General features: G+C 43.4%; 1 protein-coding gene across 1 annotated transcript in view; it reads left to right on the top strand.

The window, feature by feature from the left end:
- pik3r6a (phosphoinositide-3-kinase regulatory subunit 6a) overlaps positions 1-15,658 on the top strand; it is a 77,750-nt gene extending 62,092 nt beyond the window's left edge. The window contains exons 4-6 of the mRNA XM_085963481.1: positions 438-552; positions 726-799; positions 10,062-15,658. Coding sequence (XP_085819607.1) covers positions 438-552; positions 726-799; positions 10,062-10,180 — 308 coding nt within the window. The 3' untranslated portion in view covers positions 10,181-15,658. The remainder of the gene's footprint in view (positions 1-437; positions 553-725; positions 800-10,061) is intronic.
- The last annotated feature ends 1,155 nt before the right edge of the window (positions 15,659-16,813 follow it).

The raw sequence follows: 16,813 nt of genomic DNA, 5'->3' as shown, positions 1-16,813 counted from the left end.
ATCCACCTGAGAGAGCAGACGGGGCCTCGGTTTTAATGTCTCATCTGAAAGACGGCACCCCCAACAGTGCAGTACTCCCTCAGCACTGCACTGGAGCGTCAGCCTAGATTTTTGTGCAAAAGTCTCTGGAGTGGGGACTTGAACCCACAACTTCTGACTCAGAGGCAAGAGTGCTACCAACTGAGCCATGGCTGATTTTCCCCTTCCTAACCTAAGGGCACTGAAGTTAATTGTAGCACCCCTACTGCCACCCCAGATCCACTGACTCTATGCAGACTGGGAATCAAAATTGGGACATTACTGGTCCGTGTGACTCAGCTACTCATTGAAAAGCTCATTGTCGCCAGTCGAGTGCCTTGGAGACGGTGAATATGACCTTTCTGTATAAATACTACTAAGGGACTGGAACTAACAGCTATTCTCACTTAAAAATCTAGATAAGGACAAATCAAATGACAATAAGCAGAAGGAGGAGGAATTACTGCAACAGATCCACAAACTGGTGGAGACGAGAGACTTTCTTGTGGATGATGTTGAATTTGAACGGCTGAGGTACAGCAGCTTCATTTAAACAAGCTTTTTGAAATAAATTCAGACACGGCATGAAAAATTTGGGGTCTTGAATGATCAAATATTGGTTGGTACAGTTGCAGATGGTTTGAATAAATCACTTCCGTGATGTTTGGTAACTGGTGACCACTGAACTGTATTGCTTTTTTCCACAGAGAAAGAGAGGAAGACAAAGAAATGGCTGATTTCCTGCAGACAAAATTAACAAAGGCCAGCTCTAAAAAAACAAGTGGGTGTTTGATTGCCAAGCTGCTGATTTCTTTTCTGGTCGTCTCCACTGTACATTTCACATTGCTGTGGCAAAACAACCTTTCTCTGCACAGCTCCAATCCCCCCCCACCATCCCCATCGAACCTTTGTGTTGTTTGCCTTTTGTCCCAGTTCATTTTCTCCCCTCCCCTCATCCTCTCCTGATGTTGACTTCTTGCTGGGATATGGTTCCATGGGTCCCAGTCACTCTCCTTCACCTTGCTTAATTATTCATTCTTTTGACTGAGCCTAGACTGGAGATTTTCAAGCTGGGGCAATCCGATTCTTGGAGTCCACAAGGGAGTCCTTCAGGTCATTGATTTTCATCCATCTGCGGCTGTATGCATACATACTTTATGCCATGGGTACAGAGTATCAAGTGTTATGTATTTTTTCTTAATTTTTCTGTATTTGTTGACTTGCCACTAACACTGCCTTCCTTTTGGATAGCTGATGTCAATTTTTGGCATTTAGGACAGAGGGTTCCTGGGACTCTATCAATATTTACAGCTCCTCCCCGCCCCCCTTATAAATGTTTGGGTAGTGAGTATTGGCAGATTATTGAACTGCAGGAGAATGATTCAGTTTTTACTCAATAGACATGCACACTTATGGATAGCCATCAGGAGTGAGAACCATGGCCAGATTTTCTCTTCCCGAGTCAAGGAACACCGAGGGCATTTGCACCACCCCTATGACCGCCCTAGCTAAGATCAGCTGAATCTGTGCAGACCAGGGATCAACCATGGGACCTTCCTGCTCGATGTGCTTCTGCTATTCACTGGCTTAATCAGCTGAGCCATTGGGAAAGTTGTTCTTTATTTTTAGCATTCAACAAAAATGTGAATGATTACTTGCTTACTGCCGGTGATTAATACAAAGAAACAGAAAGGACTTGCACTTATATAGCGCCTTTCACGTCCTCAGGATGTCTCAAAGCCACTTTGCAGCCAATTAATTACTTCTTAATTACTTTCGAAGTGGACTCACTGTTAGGGGTAGATTTTGCCGAACCTGTCGGGAAGAAGGCAGGACTTCCCCTTTCGGGTTTTTGACCTGCCTACTTTGACGTCCAGCCAATCCGCGCGATTTTCCCTTGATTGACCTTGTTGAGCCAGCCCAGCTCGAATTTCTTTGATCTTATACACCAGATATGGGGAATCTAGAATGAGGGGGCATAGTATCAGGGTAAGGGGTCGCCCATTTAAGGCGGAGATGGGGAGGAATTTCTTCCCTCAGAGGGTTGTGAATCTTTGGAATTCTTTACCCCAGAGAGCTGTGGAAGCGGAGTCATTGAATATATTCAAGGCTGAGATAGACAGATTTTTGAGCAACAGGGGAGTCAAGGGTTATGGGGAGCTGGCAGGAAAGTGGAGTTGAGGCCAAAACCAGATCAGCCATGATCTCATTAAATAGCGGAGCAGGCTCAAGAGGCCGAATGGCCTACTCCTGTTCCTATTTCTTATGTTCTTAGATATCGATCGCTACCTCTAAACGCATCTCAGCTCATCATAATGGCTCCATCCTGGGCTAAAGAGCTGTACAGGCAAATTTCCTGCAATTACACTGGTTCACAAAGAGTTAAAATTATGCCCAGAATTTTAAGTGCAGTGGGAAACAAAATCATTGTTCTGTTATATTGTGATTTTTTTTATTAAAGTGATGTTTTAATGATGACCTACACTGTATTTTCTGTTTCTTTGAAAGCGGTTTTATGGCATCTGTCTGAGTCACATTAAAAATTGAAAAGTTTCCACAATTAAATGTTCTGAAGCATGCTGTGCCTAATGTGCATGAATGATGGCAAACTAGCTTGAAACTTAAATTGCATACTTAAAGAAGGAACATATGAGGGTGAATTTTAACACTGAAAAAATGGGTGGGTTGGGGTCGGGTCAGATATTAAAAAGTTAAAAATCTGAAACCCAACTCCAACCCGCGCACTTCCGGATTTAACAGAGGCGGGACAAGGGGCAGGCAGCCAACCCACTCCCAGGAGGCATGTTGGCAATTTAAATATTTTAATTAGGCTGGCAGCCTTTGCAGGCTTAACAGTGGCCGGCTGGGGTTTCCCAGGCCTCAGGAAACCCAGCAGCCAAAGGGAGACGAGGACAGCTTCAGGGAGAAGGTAAGTGCCTTTACAGCACTGCTTGTGGGCCAGGAGGACCAGGAATGCTTCCCAGACAAAGAGCCCTGGGCTGACTTCTGGGTGGGGACCCTGTCAAGAACCAACGATACATGCTGTGGGGTTTTCTGTCCAAAATTCCGCACTTTCCTCAGATTGTTGTGCTGGTTTCCACTTGTTTATGATGATTTTTATGTTCTGGCGTATGCTAATGAGATTGGCAGGAAATTTAGGTGTAAATTGGCTTCCCAAAATGGATGCACGAATGGGCGTCATTTCAGGGGTAATTTCCACCCTGGGTTTTGAGAAGGTTTTTAAAGGTGAGAGAAAAATGGAGGGGTTTGCGGAAAGAATTCCAGAGAGTAGTCTGAAAACTCCTGTCACAAATGATGGGGTGGGGGAAGCCAGAGATACACCAATGGCCAGAGTTGGGGGACTGAAGGAAGCGATAGGGGATACAGGAATGGAGGCGGTTGCAGAGAAAGCACGGAGTGAGTCCATGGAGATATTTAATGATGAAGATGAGGATTGTACAGGGGGAACCAACGTAGGTCAGTGAGGACAGTGGTAATAGGTGAGCAGGATTTCGTGTAGGATTGGATGTGGGCTGCTGAGTCTTGGACAAGTTTGTGTTTATGGACGGTGGATCGAGGGAAGTGGTGGAGAGGTAGACCTTGGTGTCATTGGTGTAAATATGGATCAATCAGACCAATGCAGTTCCTTAAGTCCTTTAGCACAATGCTCATTGCAATCATTCACTACTGCTATGCATTAGATCAATCAATCAAATCAGTTAGGTCACATGGCATTTTTTCCCAGAATCCTCTTACCTTTCTCTCTTTAGCTTCACTCTGAAGGTAACATTTTCACAGTGGCTTTGATATGACCCCTCCCCAGATACCTGAGGCCCGATTGGCTCTGTTCCCACTTGTTGATCCCGCCCGTTTAAGCTGCTCTGTTGTGCTGATTCATGGGAAATCTTACTTTTGGCGATATGCAAATGAGTTGGTGCGAAAACCTGAACCATAACTTCACATTGGAAAACTATTGCAATTTCAATCATAAGTTTATTGATTCATTCGCGGGATGTGGGTGTCATTGGAAGGCCAGTATTTATTGCCCATCCCTAGTTGCCCTCGAGAAGGTGGTGGTGAGCCGCCTTCTTGAACCGCTGCAGTCCGTGTGGTGAAGGTACTCCCACAGTGCTGTTAGGTAGGGAGTTCCAGGATTTTGTCCCAGTGACGATGAAGGAACTGCAATATATTGCCAAGTCAGGATGGTGTGTGACTTGGGGGGGGAACTTGCAGGTGGTGGTGTTCCCATGCACCTGCTGCCCTTGTCCTTCTAGGTGGTACAGGTCGCAGGTTTGAAATGTGCTGTCGAAGGAGCTTTGGCGAGTTGCTGCAGAGCATCTTGTAGGTGGTACACACTGCAGCCACAGTACACTGGTGGTGGAGGGAGTGAATGTTTAAGGTGGTGGATGGGGTGCCAATCAAACAGGCTGCTTTGTCCTGGATGGTGTCGAGCTTCTTGAGTATTGTTGGAGCTGCACTCATCCAGGCAAGTGGAGAGTATTCCATCACACTCCTTACTTGTGCCTTGTAGATGGTGGAAAGGCTTTGGGAAGTCAGGTGACTCACACAATTTTGTGCCCAGATTCCCGATTGTGCCCAAAGTGGAAACTCTACCCCAGGAAGCAGCAAATCTCCTCTCTTGCCAAATTTACAAAAACCAAGCATGTTTATCTTGGTTAGTGCCACTGATTAAGTGGAACCCACATCTTGGGAGTTGGCAGTAGTACCACAGTGTAAAATACCTTCATTTATACACCTCTGGTTAGACAGAACAATTAACAGTCAGCGATTGATGAGTTGCTTTGTTTTAATTGTGTTTCAACTGTCTGATCAATCATTCCGGCAGGACTGTGAAAACTGTCAGGCCTTAGATAATGGACTTTAATTGCTCCCAGTCAGCATTCCCTATTCATGCTGGCAGTGATGTGGAAAAGTTCATGCAGGAATCTGGCATGTCATCAGCGATATTTGTACATTAAAATTCTGAACCATCCTCTAGATTTGAGAGATTTTAAGGTGCAATCTGCTGATTTTTCTGCCCCTCCCCCCAACACAATCAATGTCAATTAGTAAATGGATGGGAGTTATCTTGAAGGTTAAAATGATAATTCAAAACCCGAGGCTGCGAATTTAATTCTGGGGGCGGGTCAGCTGGTTTCCGGGTTCCGGTCCCGCCTCAGCTGCAGACGTGATTTTCCCTTGATTGGCCTTGTTAAGCTGCCCACCAGCCAATTAACAGGAAGTGGGTCTGATGAGGTCATTTGATGACGCATCATCTGCCGATTTCTTTAAAGCGACCACGCACAATTTTATTTTGACAGTTGATCTGTCAGTGTTTGACAGCATTGAGGTGCTGCAAACACTGACAATCACTGCACAAAGGTGAATGCTTGCACCCAGGCTCTCCAATGACTCCCTCCATATGCTTATGGAGGGAGTCACAGCACGCATGGAGGTTCTCTTCCCTTCCAAGGGTTGAAGAGACCGCCCCAGGACTCCAACTTACCTTGAAACTCCATCCAACCCTCTCTATCTACTTTATCACTTCCCCATCTCACTAGTCACCCCTCACACTCACCCTCATCCTACTGCAAGCATACCAACTAACAACACACAAGGGTAGGCACTTGAGAGGTTTAGCCAATGTCCATGTGAAGTTTCTGGTAATGTGTTGTCATACAGTGCAATATCTTTTCCCAAAAGTGCCCCTTATTGGACAGATCTGAGCGCACATTGAGAAGTGTCTTACTGAGTTCCGGTGATTGTTCAGACATAACTTCCCCCCCCTCCCCCATCCCCCACTATAGTGATGTGTGTGCGTGAAATGGCTTGGACATTAAAGGGATGCTTCACGGTGCTGGTGTGGGCTGGTGTCAACCTGGCGCATCATGTGGCAGCCAGGGTTTACAGCATCAAGTGAAGAAAGTCTGGCCATGGTGATGCCATCGCTGGCCTCCCAGCCAGCAATTTTGTCAGGGGCTGATGCCCTGTGTCCAGGGCAGCATCAGGTGGTTGAGGAGGAGGTTGGCGCTCCTGGTGCTGGTGCTGCTATTGTGGCTGGTTGTGGTGCTGGTGCGGCTGCTCATCCTCTGAACCTGATGACCAGGATGAGAGGATGTAAATGGTTCCCATCCTGTTGCTATAGATTTCGGTTGAGGCAAGAAGCTTGCAAGCGCAAGAAGATTGCCAGGTAAGTTATTGGATGCAGTTCACATATTGCACCATACTTGGAACCTAGTGAAACCATTCACACTGCAGAACTGTTACCAAAATGCTACTGCAGGTGAAGTCAATTTGTTGGCTGATGTCCCTCAATCGGTGTTTAAGGCCTTTGCCGATTTTCAAGAATGACATTGCCAAGCCTACTGTTCCAGAGCTGACAAATAAAGAGGTTGTGGCAGCTGCTTAAAAAAAATCAAGATGGATGGAGATGATAAGAATGAGACTGAAGCTAATTCCCTGCTGACCCCGCAGCTGATTCCGTGCCTTCCCTATCTATGAAGTGGAGCCAATTACATGGTTTGGTGCCGCACTGAGAAAAGCTGCTTGATATAGAAACTATTAAATGGCCGGTTGGGCATTTTGAAATCCAAACTGAGCAACGTCACAGAATTGTTCATTTTTAATACAGTGCAGTTTTTAAAATGATCAAAGTGCTTCATTTTTCCTTTCATTTTTAACATTGTCTTAAAATGTTATACAGTATCGTATGAAATTTATGTAAATTATTAATTTTTCAGCTGGGACAGTTGGTTCTTTGGAACAAAATGCGTTCTATTGAGATCTACAATACTTGATTTCCCCTCCTTTAATCGTTTCCCCCTGCATCACATCACCTTAAACTCAACAGCAGTTTGCATGTATATAGCACCTTTCATGTAATAAGCAGGTTGTGGGAGAAAACAATGTCCAAAGGAATGATTGAAGAGGTCAGTTCTAAGGAGGCTTTTGAAAGTGGGAAGAAATGTGGCAAGGCTGGTGGGCAGGGTTCGGGCGAGAGACCCTGAGTGCAAAAGGCTGAGCATTATTTCTAGGCTTTGTTTGTGCCACTTTTGTGCTCCGAGTAGTCCAAGTTTAGTGATATGTGTGAATTCCTTCCAATTTTCAAGCCTGATCTGAGGGTAACATTTTGCCTCCGCTTGGTGCCTACCTTTGAATCCAATTTCTCCAGCGTAGACCTGCAAAATCTGCAAGAATGTCAAATGGACCTGTAAAGCGTTTGTCCACTAATATTATAAATAGTAATTTCCACAATGTATCTGTGATTGCTTCGAGATTGAAGCTAACTTTTTTGGCGGTGATGTTGAAATAATACTCAAAGAAACTTGGTGGCACTTTTTTTTTTAGATACAGTGTGATGTGTGGCTTAATCTGTTTAGCTGGGACAAATGTAAATTATCAGTATATTAATGTTTGCTTATGAATGCTACTCTACATTTAGATTAATAATATGAGCGCCTTTTAATTCAGCTTCTCCCCAACTTTAGCTAGTGTTCTAATTCCCAGTTCACAGCTGCTTGCTTCCTCAGTGGAAGAGACAGGTGAATACGGTATGTGGATGTGCCAGTCACCTCTAATGCTAGTTCAGTGCTGTGCTTGGCTAAGGGACATAGTGGGTGAATTTCCTTGCCATCTCTGGCGCCCTTACTGTGCTGGAACAGTGTGGGAAACATTTGTGTGTGGAAAGTCAGGTGGAAGACATTTCCGCCCAACTTCTGCGCTTAAATGGCTCCCCCGCTGGTCACCTCGTGCTCCTGCAGCTTGCCCACGATCCATCCACCGAATCACCTCAATTGAATATGTCAGAGTGAGAGGCAGTTGTGAAGTACCTCTGAATTTCCTGAAGTTGGATCGCTGTTGCTACCAGGGTAAGTTCGACACAGGTCAGTGAGGCACTGCAGCTGTCAGGATCAGCTGTTCAAGGTGGACATGAAACAAGAGGCTGGAGATCCTTTCATTCAAATTTCTGCAGGTAGGAAGTGATTTTTAAAGCAAATTTTTTTTGTTGCCATTCTGCCTGTGGATATCTGCATTTGCTTCGTACTGCTTTTCACAGGGTTGGGCCACCGGCAGATATCCAGGCCACCTATTCACTGCCAGGATTTGTCAGGAACAGGTATGCTATTCCCTATGAGCACCTATTCTCGTGCTTCTCCGATGTGCCACCTGAGGGCTAGGATTGCCGGAGGTGGTTGGCTGCTCTGCTCTGAAAAAGGCTCATGGGACTGAGCTGGCCCTCTCGCCTTATGTCCAATTGCCGTTTGGCATTTTGTTTCTTCTCCTACACTCGACTGGTGTAGTGCTATGAGGGCGTGGCAACTATTGCTGTTCTGAGAGAAGGTAGTATCATACATCCTGTTCAGCACCATCATCATATTCCTCCTCCTGTGCCATCTGTTGCTGTGGTGCATTTGCAGAATGGAGGGTAGAAGCTCAGAATGGGCAAGGATTGTCCTCTTTGGATTAAGGAGACAGAGAAGGGGGTAGATTGTTGTGTCTATGTGATGCTTCACAAGGATGCCAAGGCAACAGTGTAAGTGCTCAGAAAGCAACCTGGGGTGAGAGTTTTAAAGGTTGGCATGCCCCTCCAGTGCTTGCATTTGACAGGCATTGTGTGCCAATTTCCCCTGAAAGAAGATAGTGAATGAGTGTAATCCTAGCAGTTGAAGAGTGTGTGCCAAGTGACATGGGAGAGGTGAAGTAAGAAATGTTGGGGTGTGAGGCTGGTAAAGTGGAAGAAGGGGTTTTAGGTTGTCCATGCAAGTAATTGCTGTGTAGGGAGCTGGTAGACATAATGCAAGATGTTGAGTTGAAGCCCACCTTATGAAGCTTTAGTTGATCAACTGTTTTTTTAAGAGGATGAAGAGTGTTCTGATGCCCAGGGTGGGCAAAGGAGAAATGTACAGTGTGTTATTTTGCCTGCCCAGTTGAGGGCGTGCAACTTTTTGCAGCCCTGTTCTGTAGACTCCCTCCATGAGTGATAACCCTGGGTGACTTGGACAAACCCACAACAGGAGTCTCTTCATCCTGCCTTTGTCAAAAAGATGAGGGAAGTTAAATAGTGAAGGAGGCAAATGATGTGCTGGAAATGATTGTTTCTTTCAGAATAGTTTCACGATGGAGGAAAATATTGGCTGAGATCGGAAATTTATATGCGAGGAATCGCACAATGCTCAACAATGTTCTGTATTTTTGGATCCTGCGGTTTCATGTTATGTAAGCAGTCAGAAGCTTTTACTCCCACTGCTGTCAGCCATCCTCTCCTCAATCAATCACAGAGCTGGGTGATTGACATTCCGGTCACAGTCAGTGTCTGTCATTCTGCTTATAAACAATGCTGCTTATGAGCCTGCACAAAAATTAAAACATTGAGTCTTAAACAAGAAATTTATTGAAAATGTAAGTTTTATTAAGGGCATTGAATTACAAATATTTGTAATGCAGATTATGTAATAGAACATCTTTATGCATGACATGCAGAGTAGAATCAAAGCCAGCAGATAAAAATGATGGTAAAAGATACATTGCTCTGCTTTAATGAGAAAATGTCCAAATCGGATTTACAGGATGTAACATTCCTTTCATTTGATAACATTGACACAGGGCAAAGGAAAATATTTTACCAGGGATGGTTTGAAACTGATGGAGATTTAATGTTAGAACTCTTACCAAAAGATTTTAATTTTTCATTCCTAACACTCTGGTATCTCAATCAGACATCTGGGACTTGACCTAAATTAAATTTCATAATATTTTGCATCTCATTTTATCTGACTTTACTGCCTACGATGGATTAGAGAAAGCATATTTCAGGGGGGGGGGGGGTGGGGGGAGGAGGAAACTCCTCAAACCTTCTGTTAATATGACCTTGGGTGCCAAGTTATATTGGGAACTTGGATTTAATTGGCACTTTCTCAGATTATTATGAATGAAATCCATTATATGTTTGTGTGAAGAAGGATAGGTTAATCATATGTGTGTGAATATTGCAGTGCAATGCTCTGATACAACAGATCACCAGTAGTGTTGTCGTCTCATCACAGATGCTGCAAAGGAAAGGAAAATGACATCCAGAGCACAGCAGACATCGACACCTTTCATGGCAAAGACTGGGCTGACGCTGCTGAAGGAATGCTGTGGATTCACCTGCTCCATCATGTAAAAGTCAAAGGTTTAAAAAAAAACCGAATGTTTTGCAGGGTTCTCTGCAGAGGTGTGCGTGGGATTATAAACATTTCAGTGACATATCATTTCCAAACAGATGAATTAAAATGTTTGTATAAAGCTGGGTTCTATTCAAGTACAGCAGTGTAATTTATTTATGGGATTAGCAGCCAGCGATCTAGGAACAGGAGTAGGCCATTCAGCCCTTCAAGCCTGTTCCGCCATTCAGTTAGATCATGGCTGATCTGTACCTCAACTCCATTTACATGCCTGTGATCCAGATCCCTTGATGCCCAATTGACCCAGCATTCACAGCCTTTTGGTGGAGAAAATTCCAGACTTCCACTCTCCTTTGTGTGGTTAAAGTGCTTTCTGACTTCACTCCTGAATGGTCCAGTTCTAATTTCAATATTCTGCTCTCTTGTTTTGGATTCCCCCACCTATTGAGTCCTTCTATCCTTTCAAACACGTCAATTAGATTGCCCCTCAACCGTCTAAACTCAAAGGAACACAAGCCAAGTTTATGCAATCTGTCCTCATATTTTAGTCCTGGTATCATTCTGGTGAATCCCCTACAGGGCCAATATATCTTTCCTGAGGTGCGGTGCTCATAACTGAACGTAGTATTCCAGATGAGGTCTGACCATGGCTCTGTACAGCAGAAGCATACCTTCCTGCACTTTGTATTACAACCCCATTGAGATAAAGGCCAACATTCCATTCGCCTTTGTGATTACTTTTTGTACCTGTGCACTATCTTTTAGTGAATTGTGTACCTGGGGACCCAAATCCCTTTGCTCCTCCACAGTTCCTAGTCTCTCTCCATTAAGAAGATATTTTTTTCTTGTCCCTTTGTAACTTCCTGCTTCCAGCTACACAACTTACTGTGCCTCCTAACTTACTGTCATCTGCAAACTTGGATATAAAACTCTCTATTCCTTCATCTATGTCATTGATGTATCTGGTGAGAAACTGAGGCCCTAGTCCAGATCCCTGGTGAACACCACTTGTCACATCCTGCTAATCAGAGTACATTCCATTTATCCTTGCTAGCTGTCTCCTACCTCCTAACCAATTACTAACCGATGTCACCATCTCGCTGCATGCCCAATGAATTCTGAGCTAGGAAAATGCGACAGGATTACCACTGGATCAAAGTGACAGGCAGAAGTCCCGCCCTGCTGCTACCTCACCAATAAAATGAAAATCCAAGCCTATGAGTCCTTGGTTTTAACCAGTCCTATTTAACCTTTAGTGATGATGTTTATACCCTAGTGTTAAATCAGGTCCTATACACGGTGTTTTTTTTGTTTAACCAGGTTGTGGTCTAGCTTATGAAGTGAACTGTATGTGGCATCTACATCATTCATAGGTTGCACACACAGCATGTGTTTCTGCTCTGCTTGAAGAGTACCTTGTGTTTACATGTGGCTTTGATCCAACATTTTTCTCAAATGTCACATCATCCATGTGGGTGAAAGAATTTGTCGAGAGTCTCCCCTCTTTATCTCAGACATTTTTACATGTGCCTCACATGGCCATTCTCACCTAACAGTAAACAGCATCAAGTATCTTCATATCATTAAAGTAATCGGTAAACCTAGGGTAAGTAGTGGCAGTAGTGCAATAAGACCATGAGAGCGTTTACAATCTGGTTTTCTTATAGAATAGAATCATAGAATAGTACAGCACAGAAGGAGTCCATTCGGCCCATCGAGTCTGCACCAGCTCTTTCGAAGAGCAATCCAGTTAATCCCACAACCCGGCTCTTTCCTCATATCCCTGTAATTTTTTTCTCCTTCAAGTTTTTATCCAATTCCATTTTGAAAGCTACTAATGAAACTGTTTCCACCACCCTACCAGGCTGTGCATTCCAAATCCTAACCACTCGTCGTAACTTTATAGCATTTTATGGTTTGGCAGGTTGTTAAATAACCCTTTCAGTGCTGAGGCCAACCCGTGCTTCAGCAATGTGATGAAATTGCTCCTGATTCTCAGCAATGTCAGAACAACACAAGCTAAGTAACTTTACTTTGCAGTTCAGTTATAAAATACAGCTTTCAACTTGGGGAAGGGGAAAAAAAACTGATGAAAAGATTTTATCAAGTGAATTTCTAATAATGTATTGGTATGCAAAGTTACGACTATGTGGAAAGTAATATTCTGTCACAAAAACAAATTGGGGAGCAAGCTGAAAGGGTTTGAAAGCACCAGAATTACTGCATTAGCCAGTACCTGGAGTAAAATATAGTTAGCGACAAACTTCAAGTTGTTTCCAACTCTGATGCTGGGTGCAAAAAATGCCCAATTGTCTCCTGTACTAAGAATCTTCCATTCAGCCCTTCTATCTCCTTTTCTGTCATAATTAAATGCGTCTGCTTTAATCTAGTGCAGAAATATATTATATTTTATTTGTAATGTAGCTGGTAATGTTTTTTGTCCAGTTACAAGAAATGCAGTATTCTTTTCATTGTCCTCCCTTCTCCATCTTCGCTGGTCTGATCATCCATCACTGAACTGTTTGCACTGAAAGGATTTGGGAACGAATTGTGACCCATGATTAAAATAAGAACACAATTCTAAAAGAAAACTTGGCTTCTGCTACTAAAATAGATGCATGTTTATCCCTTGCATAAATTGATTATTTAAAAAGTTTGATTCCGCACCTCAACAGGATACAATATAGGTGACCCATCGGCAAGACTCCTACCCAGAAGATACATAACCACCCCAAAGATGTATGTTGGTAATTCTGGGGGTAAGTGTATCATCTTTGCAAACAATGATTATCCTACTACTGTATATGCCAAGGGAGTGACCACTGTTCCTTAGGTGTTAGAATCAGTATATTGCATGGGCCGGTCATTGAACTTGATAAACCAGATAGTTGTGCGTTAACTTACCGCATCAAACATTTGACGCCCCCGCCCATCCCAATTTTGGGAGTCATTTTTCAATATGTATTTGGGTAAATTACTCTAATCCATGTTAAATAAGAGGGATGGGCATACAATAAATTCACACCATACTGCGTAAAGCTATGTATCCTCCACTGTCCAGGCTTCAGTAATGAAGCAACTATTTCCTATTATAGCCTGCTTTACAACCTCTTGTAAAACAGATAATGAAGTCCCCATTTAATAAATGAAAAGTGCACAAAAGATGTGTCATTTATTACTAACAGATATTATGAGGAGTAATTACTTCACTGACTGAGCAGCCACTTATTTTTACAACTTCTTGGTCTCAGTTTAGTTATCTGATGTGCAACACGTACCAGTTAATAGCAGATACCTGCTGATTACCTGTGTAATGCAAGTAATGCGACTGCATATTATTACCAGTAGCATATTTGGAATTTTGTTCTATCCAATTGGACGCCCAAGATGGATAACATCAAATAAAAGTTGCTTCCCTTCATATGTTTTAAATTGAAGTTTTAGTGTGGGCACTTGATGGCATCATACCTCATGCAGTTTTGTATTATGTTGCACTGTTGCTAAGAATTTTGGGTTCCATCTAACATGGTGTTGTATCAATAGTTTCAAACTGTACAAAAAGGCATATTTTTATTTTCTATATATTTATAATTATGCCATCAGGATATTCTCTTCAGGATTGCAGTAGGTTCTACCCTTCATTTCCTCCCAACTTCATGAATTACCACTAACGCATCTTATATTGTTGATTCATGCCAGCTGCATCCTGCATTCTTCTCTTATATTAGATGTAGTTCAATGTGACATTCAGTAAAACTGACTCAAAAAGCAGATTGACACAATAGCATTCCCTTGTACATGTGTTTTGTATTGAAAAGTGTTTTAAATGTTCAAAACCTTGTAAGACATTACAGTATTATGCCTGCTGTGCAGCTTGACCTTGTCCAATATAATATGTTTCCTATACCCAGGAAATATAGCCAGTGAATTCCAGTAGAGTTTTGTGTAGATGTATTGTTAAGTGTGTGAAATAATGTACATTGTTTAAATCAAACTACAGAGTGTTATAATGTGATAGTGCCTTGATCTTGCAGGAGTTCTTCAGTGGGGTCGTTTGAAATGCAAAAACTGCTTTTATTCAGGAATGGAATGCTGTATCTGCAGAAACTATTGGATGGCTATAAGTGGATTACATGGCAGTGATCCAACTAAGGGGTTCAGGTGATGCCAAAAACCACTGAGGCAAACTTACTTAGTTACCTGAATCCCAAGATTGCTTCACTGTCTGAAATTCTCTGCCATCCCATCCAGTATATTTTATATTGCTTGGATTTTTGTGTTTTTTCTTTCCTTGCTGCTGCCGTCATTACATTTGCTGCCGATGCTGTTTCTTCACCACTGCCACCTTGGGTGATGAGGCAAAAGATACAAGATCTCTCAGAATATCAGATTAACGACACAAAGAATTGCAGGACTTCAGAGAACATCGGACCGAGTCTGACAGTGAATTACAAAGGAATTCATCGCTATCCGTACAATTTAAAGGAATATACAGCGGACCCCCAGGACTGAGAATGAGAAGCAAAGAGCAAAAATGATTGCAATGCATTCAGCATAATTTTCATGACTGAGGTTGGGGACTTGATACATAATTGTTTTTGTAACAATGTGCTCAAAATGGTAAGATTGTCTTGCATCTGATAAATTCCACACTTGTCTCTCCATTATTCATCTCCTGAGAATAAAATATGGAGATGTAGGGGCTGATTTTCTTGTCCTTCTTGTCCCTGGGTGCCCAGGAGGTAGAAGCATATCTGAAGTGTGTTCCATCTGCAATGACCTGAATTTTCCTGTGTTTCTGGCCACTTACATAGGCCAGACATTCCTCTGATGTAGACCTAGGCCCTGGCACGGCCCAATGCCTGGGTGCTGGCGAAGAAAGTCAGAGCTGCTATAGGCCTCCCAGGCCCGCAACATTGGGAATGACCCCTGTAATCAAAGATTGCTGATTGCTGTCCAAAAACAGCAACCAGTAGGCATCCATCAGCAAGCCGTGTCCCTGGAAGAAAAAAAGGGGCTTATCTTTGGTCCTGTTGTCTTAGCTTCCTACTCTCCGATCAGGAGGAGTCTGGTTCTAAGGCCCATTTCTTCTGGGAACCTCTTAAAATGGGTGTCTTTCCAGCACTGGGGGAGTAAAATGATATGGGAGAGCTGGGAATGTCACCTCCTGCCTCTTTACACTGTCCCCGGTGTGCACTAATTGGAGGTGCAGGCACTCCGCTCTGGCTTGGGGGAACTCCCAGGGCAACACAAAGTGGGTGGAGAACCAGCATCACGGGTCTCTGCCCTTTTTTTCTACACTTTGTTCTGAGAGAATTAGTTTCCTCCCAGTCACAAAGCACAGGAAAATCGGCCCCAAAGTCTTTTGCCCAATATGTACCACACCCCTGGTGATTACTGCAGTAACAAAAATTCTAGACGAGTAGTTATGTGTTTGACCTCTGATGTTAATTCTTACTGTTAATGAGTAATAAACAGTTTTGAACTAAAGGCACCATGTTAGATTCCTTTTTGTAATTAAACTGTGGAAAGGTATGTGCGGTGCCCCATCACTTCTGGGACCTGGGTGTGAATCCAGTCCAACAACAACAACAACAACTTGTATTTATATAGCGCCTTTAACATAGTAAAATGTCCCAAGGTGCTTCACAGAAGCATTATAAGACAAAAAGATTTGACACCTAGCCACATAAGGAGAAATTAGGGCAGTGACCAAAAGCTTGGTCAAAGAGGTAGGTTTTAAGGAGCGCCTTAAAGGAGGAAAGAGAGGTAGAGAAGCACAAAGCATACACAGGAAATCTTCGCTCAATAACTGGTTGAGGGGAGCGTTATGCTGTCAGAAAGGGACTGGGGGAGCGCTATTTAAAGGCGACCGCTTCCTGCCTTTTTTTGTCGGTGACATTTTTGCACCATGCATTCTGAGAGAGAGAGAGAGACTTCTGGAGAGATTCAACGCTGTGTGAAGGAATTTTGGGTACTGAGCAGCACTTTGCAGGTTCATTTTGATTTGCCCTTCCTTGCTTCGCCAGCGCTCTGAGGTAGCGCCTCGCTTCTCGGCCTTTGCGCCTTAAGACAGCTGTGAAGTGCCTGATTTAGCACTCCAATCACCTCCAGGGGCGATAAAAGCCAAGTTTACTGTCGGAGACGATAATTAGCGCCAGGCGCTAAACTTTGCGCACGGCCGATAATGGCGCACCAAACGGGGCGATACAGAATTTTTCCCCCCAAGTGTTAAAACCGACAGAAAGTAATGAGATAAGCTGAAGCCACCAGATTTTTCCTTTTCTATTTTCCATCCAAAATAAAAAGGAGTGAAATAGGTAACTCATTTCCTGCTTGATGAACATTGTTGCTTGTTGAGGCCTTGTTAACGAGCTTTCAGTGAATTAAGTGGTAGAGTTCTGTTGGGAGGAATCAAAGTGACCTCATTGGATTTTGCTCGCTCACTGAGCTGGAGTTAATTCAATGAAGGAGCAGCTAAATATTTTGGCAAATTTATCTGTTGAACAGGAATTTGCTTAATTGTTACATTAGCTGGTGGAGTGTTGCCATTGGTGGGAGAAGGGTGTTGGGCAGCACAGTCTCTATCAGTGACTGGGAGGGAGAGGGGCAGAAAATCCACAAGCATTCCA

This window comes from Somniosus microcephalus, chromosome 21 (genome assembly GCF_052327205.1).
Source record: "Somniosus microcephalus isolate GS21.2 chromosome 21, FLI_Smic_1.0, whole genome shotgun sequence".
Taxonomy (NCBI): domain Eukaryota; kingdom Metazoa; phylum Chordata; class Chondrichthyes; order Squaliformes; family Somniosidae; genus Somniosus; species Somniosus microcephalus.
This window is presented reverse-complemented; position numbering and strand designations above follow the sequence as displayed.